The sequence below is a fragment of the Neopelma chrysocephalum genome, unplaced genomic scaffold (assembly GCF_003984885.1).
Source record: "Neopelma chrysocephalum unplaced genomic scaffold, ASM398488v2 Primary Assembly neopelma1_138, whole genome shotgun sequence".
Taxonomy (NCBI): Eukaryota; Metazoa; Chordata; class Aves; order Passeriformes; family Pipridae; genus Neopelma; species Neopelma chrysocephalum.
Window position 1 is genome coordinate 76193 of NW_020897800.1, and position 11053 is coordinate 87245.

At 49.8% G+C, this 11053-nt stretch overlaps 1 protein-coding gene across 1 annotated transcript; it reads left to right on the top strand.

Moving 5' to 3' along the window:
• Positions 1–1552: 1552 nt before the first annotated feature.
• On the top strand, positions 1553–10680 carry CXCR5 (C-X-C motif chemokine receptor 5). Its single transcript, XM_027699557.1, has 2 exons — positions 1553–2523; positions 7956–10680. The coding sequence occupies exons 1-2, from the start codon at positions 2389–2391 to the stop codon at positions 9030–9032; spliced, it is 1212 nt and encodes a 403-aa protein (XP_027555358.1). The 5' UTR covers positions 1553–2388; the 3' UTR covers positions 9033–10680.
• Positions 10681–11053: the final 373 nt, after the last annotated feature.

Sequence of the window (11053 nt, forward strand, 5' to 3'; positions counted from 1 at the left end):
CAGAAAACTGCACCTCTCCTGTTTCTTGCTGTGCCACTCATTGGCCAAAGGGCGCAGCAGCCATAGCTGGGAAACCCTCGACTGCCCCATTCCCACACACAGAGGCAGATGCTGGGCACGATCTTCATTCTCCTGCTCCTGCTGTTGCTTTGACCCTGCTGTGTGGGGGCTGGCGTCTCATCTCAGCTCCTTGAAGGGCTAAGCACCACGCTTCCCAATGAGTTGTGCAGGAAGTGGCATGTTCTAATCTTGAAAGAACAAATAACAACAGAAATTAACAGATTAGGAAACATGCCTGACATCTGCAGGCAGCACAAAGTTTTAGTTATGGTAACAGCAAATAAGACTAACAGAACATTAGAGTTGAGAAGACCCAGAAGCCAGAAACCATCTGGCTTTTCTCCAGCAGAGCTCAGAAAATCAGTGTAGTGTCCAACTGGCCAGTAGAGGTGCTTGTCAGTCACACAGTTACAAAGAACATAGCAACTTCACACAGAAGTACTGCATTTTGTCATCCTTGTGTAGAGCTGAATAATTTCCTATTATCAAAATACTGCATACAAGATAAGGAAATTTTACATTCCTGACAAAACAAGAACAATTCTCCAATGAGAGCGTGTATCTGTGGCAGAAAACCAGAGCTCAGACAGGAATTCCCATGTATGGACATCAAAACAATCCTCAAATTGAGGAATTTGGTAACAGTCTTCTTCCATAGTCAGTTCCTTACCTGTCTGTGTAGGGACAGGCAGGTTAAAAATGTATATTTCATTTCAATTTCTCCCCATTTATTTTTCCCTTATGCTATTCTCTCTTACTATCATATTTCTTGCATTTCATGTTACAGCAACACAAAGATCCTTTAGGTCATGCCTGTAGGGCAGCAGTCATCTCCTTGGTGTAGTGTGTGTTTGCAAGTGAAATCTTTTGTGTCTGGTGCTTTGGAGCAGGCTCCCTGAACCCCTGTCATTCCCACACCACATCTGAGGGCCAAGCTTACAGCATGGGAAGCATTTCCAGACTGCAGTTTCCCACAGCTGCCTTCTGTGGCCTGTCCCTCTGAGCTGAGAGGTTCTGCAGCATCACTCCCTCACTCTCACTCACAGTACCTTACTGCCCTGTCTTGGGGAGCAGCACCCTTGCTGCTGGCCCTTAAAGGAAGTCTCTGGTGCTGCATGCTCCACCCTCCAGTTCTAGCTGAATGAGAACATCCTTCCCAAGCTCTCAGTCTCCCAGGCTCAGTGGTGCCCCACTCCTCACGCTGCCCCACAGCCCTGGCAGGGCAGGGCTCGGTCTGTGTTCCCCCCTGGGAGGCACAGAGCGAGCTCCCTATGGCCTCCCTCCAGTTTTGTTGCTCTCCATTCTCTCCCTTTTGGGTGAAGGGGTGCCCAGAGGCTGATGAGCACATGCAGATGCACACAAAGGTCCTCAGGGCAGGGAAGGACAGCCAACATCCTTGGGGCAGCAGTGGCCCATCAAGTCAGGATCATCTGGCTCCTGCTAGGAAGCAGGAGGAGTGAATGAAATCAAACAGTGTTCTCCACGTCCTCCTTCAGCAGTCCAAGTCCCACCCTTGCTGGTACAGAGGCTTTGGTGCAGCTGTGCCCAGAGAAGAGGAGGACAAACACTGTGCTTGTGGAACCACTTCAGCTCTTCACAGAGGAAAAGCTTCCTGCCAAAATGCCAGCTGCAATGCCATCCTGCTCTGCTGACCCAGACTGGGGCTTTCTCACCATGAGTCTGCTGCTGTAACATCAGTGAACAAAACACACATTTCCTTGAGCAGAGAAAATCTTGATTTCCCATTTTTATTATCCTTTACTACCTTGTGAAATCAAGGGGCCTTGCTGTGTCATGCAGCTGCCCAGCCCCTCCTGCGCTTTCCTGTGCAAGCCACCTCACACTCCTGCAAGCCCAGACGAGGGGCGAAGCAGCAGGAGAAGCAGAAGACAACCACAAGCCACTGGGGTTAAAGCAGCCAGAAGGACCTCGAGGCAGAGGGTGATGGTCATATAGACTATACCTATGCATTTCACCTCCAGGTGTCTTTGAAGTCCTGCATGGCTCCAGAGATCCCGGAGTATCCAGAGATCCTGCCTGGATCCAGGAGGTTTCTGCTGTGTTCCTTGGCACAGAACTTTCCAAAGCCATTCAGACCACTTGGGACAAGGACAGCCATGGGCAACAGCCCTGGAGGTTTCCAGGGAAGCTGTAAGGATGTTCTGAATCTTGTCTGGTACAGAACAAAGGAATGTGGATTCTTCAAACTGTACTTTAAAAATCAACTTACAGCACTAGTAAAAAGATGATAAAGCTAGATGCTAATCCTTACATCAATCAGGTCACTATGCCTGGAGCTCATTTGCCTTGCAAATAGTCTATTGTTACATGCTGTGTCCCTCCCTACTCAAATTACTAACTCCACCCCAAAAAAGAACTTCTGTTGAAACTTCTGTAGAAGAGACAGATCCTGCTCCTGAAACCATGGGGCCTGTCAGCTACTCATCAGAGACCTATGACTTGGTGAGTTGGGACTGGCTTCGCTTGATAATGGGGAGAGCAGGTAGAGCTGGGGTGGGCTGAAAGACCTGTTTTCTGTCTGTCCGTCTTCTCACCCTCCTATTGGCAGAGGAAGAGCTTGAGCCATTTCTTAAGACAGCACAATCAGCCCTTGCATCCCTTAAGTCCCAACTTAACACAAGGCTGTTGCTTGCAGAGAGCCAGCGCAGTGTGGCTGCAGCTGATCCAAGGGTGCTGGATATTCCCACGGGGAAAGCTGCCGAACTGCCGGGGCCTTGTGCGCAGCCATTCTGGCAAGCGCTTAGCCTGAGCACTGTCCTTGCATGAGGACAGACCACAGCCTCTGCAAAGGGCCAGGTGACTCCCCGGGAGAGTGGGGCTCCGGCAGCCCCATACCCACTGCCAGCCTGTCCCATCCTCTGTTCCCTGCTGCCCATGCAGCCCTTGACACCTCGGCATCAAACATTCATTCCGAGCCAGGCACCTTCTGCACCACCCTTCAGTGGTATAAATGACTGTGCACACAGTATGCAAGGCCCTGTACACCTCGTCTGGTCTCCTTACACAACTGGAATACCCAAGCAAATCCAGTGCGCGCTCTCTCTCTTTCTCTCTCTCTCTGTGTGAAAACCCTTGGTACAACCATACGTGCTCCTACCCCTGCTTGCCTTCTCCACATACAGGCTGCCACAGACTCTGTTGAAAGGGGAATATGCAGTATATTTACAAGAGGGGCATTTTGAAGAGGGGAAAATAAATTGCGAGTACTTCTAACAGGGAGTGATGACACAAGGCATTCTGCCTCATAGTTCTCTCCCCAGCGTTTGCAAATGAAAGACAGCAGCTGCACCTTTTAGAGTATGTTGAGCTATCCAAGGGGAAGTACACAGCAGCACTATCATCTCAGAATTTATTTTTTAATACGGCGGCTCTCTGCAGCAGATTGCAAATTTAGTTTCTTTAAAGAGAGAAATACTGGATTTAACTTTTACAAAATTTTCAGTTCCTCCTTTTTCCTATACAACAGGGAGGAGCAAGGAAATGGGGGAGCAAGCCTTGCTCTCCTTTTTGTGATTCATCCAGCATAAAAATCCTTTGCAAATAGTGGTCATTCCTTTAGAACTTTTTTCGGAAGAAACTTCTTCCCCTGACCTCTGCTGAAGTTCAGTGGAAGCTGAGAGGTTAAACCAAACTCAAACGTTTTTCATCATCATGCTGGTGATTCCTCCAGCTGAACTCTCCATTTGAAATTTGTCCTGCCACCAGAAAACCATGGAAGTGGAAATCTGCTGTCCCCTTGCCCTGCAGCATGTCATGAGCTATGAGCAAGTGTGGCAAACCTGCATCATTTTTAATGCAGTAGGATTAAGCAGCACTGCATACAAAACTTTCCAGAATCCTTAGCTTAGTGACTTCGCCTTGGCTGTGAATTATTTGAAGTCATAAAGGAGACCCCACGTGAGGGGGGAAACCCAGCTAATTTTAGAACTGAGTGCCCACAGTCAGGTGCTGCAGCAGGAAGAGTTTTAGACCTTTTCTCGGATTTCCTGCAGCTGGGAGTTTGGCATACATTGTTTCCCACCTCTGTCTTCTGGCAGCTTCCCAGGTTTGGCTCCCTCCCTGGAACAGGGAGGCCACAGGTCTCACATGAGCATCACAGTATTTGCTTTGGTGGTGCCATATATTGCTTTACTTATACTGTAGCAACAAGCTACCCACAGAGATTTGCAAAAAAGGTCTTCAAAGTGTCTTGTCAAAGTGGAGGCACAAGCCCTGCCTTGTGCACTCACCAGAGAGGATTGCTTGACCAATTGAGCAATTGTGGAAGGAAAAATTATGAGAACGTTTGCACCAAAAGGGTGTTTATCTCACAGTGAGTATTGCACAGTGAGTACAGTGAGGGCCTCATCTAAATTTTGATACCATACAAGACTAATCGACTCTGTTACCTTGTGGAAAAGTAAAGTGCCCAAAATGATAACCCCCTTTCTCCATAGCAAAAATGTTTTGCTTGCTTAACCTTCCTCAACTGCAGCCTAGACAACCAAAATCACAGGTGCAGAAGAACCATTGAGATCTCCACCAGGTCCCTTGAGGTGCTGCAGGCCAGTTTTCATTGTAATGGAACCAATATGACTCAAGAGCATAAAGGCACCTGCACTACAGTAATGTGGCATTTCCATAGGCTTTGGTCTTATTCCTGGCTTTCCCTGGTTCAGCACCCAGAGAGGTTATGAGCAGAAGCTCTGTGAGTAAGTTGCATTGATGTGGGCTATTTCAGTTTTAAGGTTTTGGGAATAAAATGTGCTGCTCCCAGCCCTGGCATGGACTAGAAGGGAATGACTCACATGGAAAATCCATAATAGTGCACAAGCTGCTTCACTTCTGCAGCCAAATGTTTTGATCGCTGACAGTTGTGGGGAACTGAGAAAAGCAGCTGCCACACAGAGACCAGAATAAATCTGAGCGTGGGTCAGGGGTAGAGGGATCCCTGAACAAAAAGCACACAGGAACAGCCTTCCCAGGTATGCAGTCGTTACAGAAAGAGACACCACTTTTTCTGCCACCCCCAAATCTGGGCTGCAATTGTCTTGCAGGAGACCTGTTCAAAGGTCCCTCTGCATACACACTGTTGACTTATCCCATCCCAGATCAGGCAGCCACCTGCTTCCAGTCCTAGAAATGGGAATCACAGCAGAGTCCCCAGAATCCTCTGCTTGGCACATTCAGTGCATCTCCTGCAGCTCTGGTCCCTGTCCTTCCTGTCTCAGCCTGGACTGTGACTTTTCATCCTCATGTCTCCAACTCATCTCTGTCCGCTTCCACCCACACATGCTGCTCTGCTCGGAGATGCATGAGAGGATGCCTCAGACTCAGCTCCGCACATGCTTCCCCTGCCCACAGCAAGTGGCTTTACAGTAAGAGCCCTCCCTACCTGCTCCCCATCAACAATCAGATGGTGTCTGATAGTGGCACTCAGCCTCTGCACCTCTGGCTCCAAATAAAAGGGGATGCTGGAAGCTGGTCAGTGGCCAAAGCCACTGAACACCACCCAGGCTGTCCACCCATCAGCATCAATGGTGCTGGCATGGCTCCAAGGCAGGACTGACACTCCAGCCAGCAAACCCGGACATTTCCCATCCTTTATTTTTTTTTCCTTCAAAGGTGGAATCCTCCAACCTCTCCCCAGTGAAATTTCCCATTCCAACATATAATTTGTTTGGGGTTTTCCACACGGTCACCTGCACAGCCTGAGCAGTCTGGTTTGGTCAGTCCAATTGCAAAGGATTTTGGGTTGGTTTTGTTTTTCTCAAAGAGATTCAAGGATCTGGCACTGGACAACACATCACAGGTTTCTCTGTGTGTTGGTAATTCCTGACAAAAGGTCTGGGTACAGACTAGGAAATGTTTTCAAGCCAGAGAGAAAAATAACTGGGAGGGATTTCTAAAGGCTTTTGTTTTTAGCAGCAATCTCCAGTTTCCAAAATCATATCCTTAACCAGAAAAATATATGTTCTTTGGGAATACAAAATGCTTCTCACCAAAGGTTTGCAGCCCCATCATCACATTAGGGGAAGACAGGTGTGTGTTTGAGGTTTTGGGTAGGGGGGATTCCTGGCCCCCGAGGGGACTGGCTCTCACCCGTTCAGGAGGAAGCACCATGGCATCAGAGCACAGCCACAGCACCCCTGGACGCAGAGTTGGTGGAGAACGGGATGGTGGCAAGACCAAGAGTAAATTTGGTCAGAGCAAAGTCTGGCTCAGCACTCTTTCTGGCAGTAGCCAAAGGCAGAGGCCCAGGGAAGAGGGCAAGAGCCGGGCAAGGCTATTCTGCACTTTTCCCAAGGGGTTGTTTGCCCTCCCACCATCCACTGCTGGGGGACCACCTGAGCCAGCTGTCTGCTCTACGTGTTTAGTAATGCTCCGTACACTTCTGCCCCATCAGTGTGCCTGGCCCCTCCTGGAGCCATGCAGATGGTTTCAGCAGCAGAGCAGAGCAGTTCAGATGAGCCCTGCCACTGCCTCTTTACCCCAGTCGCGTGCGGAGGCACCCAGTGCATTGCCCAGGGAAGGCTGCCTGAGAGAGAAGAAACATAAATCACCCTTCCCTAGCCAGGAACAATGCAGGACTCCAGGCTGGTCACACTCATTTGGCTTAGTAACACATTGGGTGAGCAAAAACACCCAAAATCAACTCTAAAACTGTAAAGCAGGGCTGGTATTTTTAGACGGGAACTTTGGCAGAGGAGGGAAGGAGCAGCAGGTGCAAACAGCTGCAGCTGGCAGTGAAAGGTATGAAAGCAGCAAGCAGAGACTTCCGCTGTGGTTGACACTGAAGTCTCAGCACAAGTCTCTGGAGAGGGTGTGGGTGGGGGATCTCAGGGTGACTGCTGCTGAGCTCTTCCCACTTGTCACTAATTTTTCAGCTTGCCACAAGCCTCCTGCACTGCTCTCTTTTTGTGCTCATCCCAGCCCTTTGCTTTTGTGAACATCCAACTTCTGCAAGGTGCCCAAGGCCAGCTGGAGTGTGCCCACTGTCCAGGAAGTTCATCCTGAGTGCAACTCCAGATTCCCAGCACTTGATACTTGCCCGCAGCCTCAGCCCCAATACAGGCTGCTCACCTGGCAAGAAGATCCAGCAGGCCAAGAGCGAATCACATCTGTGGCAGCTCTATTGCACTTTCCTTACCGGGTATCAGCCTAGGGTCCGGGTGGTGTTTTCAATGGTGTTTCCTGCTCTGACTGCAATTAATTCAGAATTGCAAGGTTTACCAACAGAACAGATTTCTCTCTGCAGCATCCATTCCTCTAGCTATGGCACCACAGTGCCTCAGAAGCTTTCCTCCAGCCATGTTGAACACCTGCCCCACACCTTTCTCTGAGTGTGTGGAAAGCAATCTCAAGGACAGCTGCTGCTTGCTCTTGCCCCTTACCTTGCTCTGCCCCAGGCAGCTCCCAGGCCTCTGAGGAGAAGGTGGTCAGTGCAATCCCACCACCTTTGTACCTGGCAGCAGGCAGGACAGGGGCAGTCCGTATCAGAAATGGGTAGAAAACATCAGGAAAGCTGGTAGAGGAGCGTTCCATGCTGTGTGAGGAAGCAAGAGCCACCAGCAGGTAAACTGGCAAGAACCAGATGATGAAACTGGTCATTTGACTGGACACCAGAACATCACCAAATATGCTAGTTAGAGATTAGATCCTGAGCAGCTCTTGCTGTCAGAGATGGAGACAACCCTCTCCACAGGCTGCTGCACCTCCTGGTACTGGGGGGACCTCCAAGGTCATCACACTGCAGACAGGCAGCACCTGCTCCTGATGCAGGTGGGCTGCAGGATGTGGGGATGCTCCACTCTAGGTTTGCCAGGTGCAGCTGAGGGACTGGGTTCTTGTGTCCAGAAACTCCCCTCTGTTAACGATACTCTCTTATTCTCCAGAGCCAGGTGGAGCTGAGTGGGTACTACGAAGCTGAGAACACCACCCCTTCTTTGGAGGGCTACTTTTGCTTCAACCCAGCCTCATCAGTGGTCGGCAACCAGAGAGACCCCTTCAGAAAGGTCTTCATGCCCCTCATCTATCTGCTGATGTTCATGTTGGGGACTGTAGGCAATTCTCTGGTCCTGGTCATTTTAGAGAGGTTCAAGCGGTCTCGCACCACCACGGAAAACTTCCTTTTCCATCTCACCCTGGCCAACCTGGCACTGTTGCTCACCTTCCCGTTCAGCGTGGTAGAGAGCTTGGCTGGGTGGGTATTTGGGAAGTTCCTCTGCAAGATACTCAGTGCTGTCCACAAGATCAATTTCTACTGCAGTAGCATGCTGCTGGGGTGCATCGCGGTGGACCGTTACCTGGCCATCGTCTATGCAATCCACACCTACCGCAAACGCAGAGCTCACTCCATCCATCTCACCTGCACGGCTGTCTGGCTCTGCTCACTGCTTCTGACTTTACCCGATCTCATCTTCATGGAAGTCTGGACAGACGACAGCAACCGCAGCATTTGCTATTTTCCAGAGGTTGGGATCGATGGCAACAATGCCTGGCTGGCAACTCGCTTCCTCTACCACACTGTGGGCTTCTTTGTGCCCCTGCTGGTCATGTGTTACTGCTACATGGCCATCGTCCGGGTGCTCTGTCAGTCCCAGCGCCTGCAGAGGCAGAAAGCTGTCCGTGTGGCCATCCTGGTGACAGGCATCTTCCTGCTCTGCTGGAGCCCATACCACATCGTCATCTTTCTGAACACACTTACCAAGCTAGAAGCCTTCACCAAGAACTGCCTCCTGGAAGACCAGCTGGACACAGCCATCATGGTGACAGAGGCCATTGGCTTCACACACTGCTGCCTCAACCCCATCCTCTACGCCTTCATTGGAGTCAAGTTCCGTAATGACTTCTTCCGGATCCTGCAGGAGCTTGGCTGCATAAGCCAGGAGACCCTGCAAGAGATCCTGGAGGTGACAAGGAAGGGTAGCGGGATTGATTCCGACAACACCACCTCCATCTCCACCTTCTAGCTGGAAAAGGTTGCCTGCAGGACAGAACTGGCCTAGGGCTTTCCTTCCTAGTGGCGTACTTGCTGTGGTCTCAGTTACAAGTTTCACAAGCATCCCCACCACTTTTCTTTGCTCCTCAGGAAACAGGTCCAATAGCCACTGAACACCCGAATTCCATCAAAAACCTTGCCTGGCTCCTCCTGGTTCTCGTACTTGTAGAGATCTGCCTGGCAGCTGTTGGTGAATGCTGGCTGTCCAGTGGTCACTCTTGTGGGGCTGGATGAACTCAAGTGGGTTGAACTGACACTCCCACCTCTCCCTCAAAATGGTGACTGCAGGCATCCTGTGCATGAAGCCAGGCACAAGACTGGGGTGCCAGGGGCAAGGAAAAAAGTGCAGCCGACTAAGCTAAGCAGGTCTCCATTTCACTAGCTCAGGTTGGTACAGACATGCCCAAAGGAAGCAGCAGGACTCACTGGCCACAGCAACTGGAAAGAGAGATGCAGGTAGGACTGATGGGGGCTATAGAGCTCAATCGCACAGCACGGGCATACAGTGCTGAACACTCTCTGACTGCAACATTGTCCTCCTGCTGCATGACATCCCCCCCCAGCCAGCCATGACACATTCACCTGCCCTACACAGCTCATGCCAACAGGTCCTCCCACAGACTAACAGATTTGACTGTCACAGACTCCTTTCCTGACACCAGTTGCATCTTTCCCCACTCATTTGATCTGGTTTACTGCTGTTAAGAGTGAGTGGCTGCTGAACTGAATGCCTGACTATGCAAAAGTTTTCCTTTAAGGAAAAACACCATTTGAAGAGATGGCTTCTGTCTTGTGACTCTGCACAGGGGACAGAAACCACACCGCTTTGTAAATAGGAAGGTGTAACTTTTTCTTTCAGCTCACTGTATGGCAATTTGTGGGTTCTGAGAGCAAGGAGACCCACTGCCCCAAAGTAAGGAAAAGAGCTCATTTGCATAATTTCTCTTTGTTTTTAGCGAGGTGAGAGGAAATGCAGATTTTGCTTTGCACTATGCTTTCTGATATTTTTCCTCCACCTGCATCAACAGGGCTTTCAGAGATTAAGTGCATCCAGGTGTACAGAGAACAAACCTGGGTGGTGATCTTGCCCTGAACTGCAGCTGAACTTCACTATACCCAAGGGCCCTTCTAAAAAGACTAGGCATTATGGAGGGGGTTACCTTACCTCAGTCTGGCTCAGGTAGAGATCTCAATAGCTCGTTCTCACATTGTGACTTCAGAAGAAAACTCACCAAGTATAAGGCAGTCCACCATTTCCTGCAGTGCTGCATCTTCAAAGATGAAACCTGCAAGTAATGGTGATTGTAATTGTTCAAGCATGTACATGCAGCAGAGGAAGAGCAGCTCTCTTTAGCTTGTCCTCGTGTTCTCCATGGTTGTACCAGTGAGCAGACCCATTGCAGATGCATTGTAAACACCTCCCCAGCAGGTTCTGATGAGAACTGTGTTTCTACATACATAAAGCTGTTACTGAAGAAATGAACAGTCAGAGTGTAAAATTCTTACAGTGGTCACAAAGTAAAAAGAAAATCTGCACACAAAGTAAGAGTGAACAGATTGATTACACATCTATTGTTACTATAGCTTTTAGTACTGGTATGTACAAACCTTTAGAAATGCTTGATGTAAGCTGTAATAAAGAGTTAAATAAAACACCTTCTCATGGATAGTGCTTGTAAGCAGTTGTCTGCAGTCATGTCACTTTATCGAGGGAAACGCATCAGAGAGCACTGAGTGGGCAGACGTCACCTTTCTGACAAGCACTGCTGTTCCCACAAGGGGACCACAGGGCTCACAAGCCCACCTTGTTCAGATTCCCCTTCACTGGTGCCACAGAATGCCCTGCTGTGCTCAGAGTCAGTCCAGATCTACATTAGCGCTCTGCTTTCCAGAGCCTCTTCCACCAACTGGAGCACCTGCTGCCCCAGTTTTACAGCAGCTGCTAACCCGAGTGGAAAGCTGCCCTTGCACCCACATTTGGCTCAGCCAGCC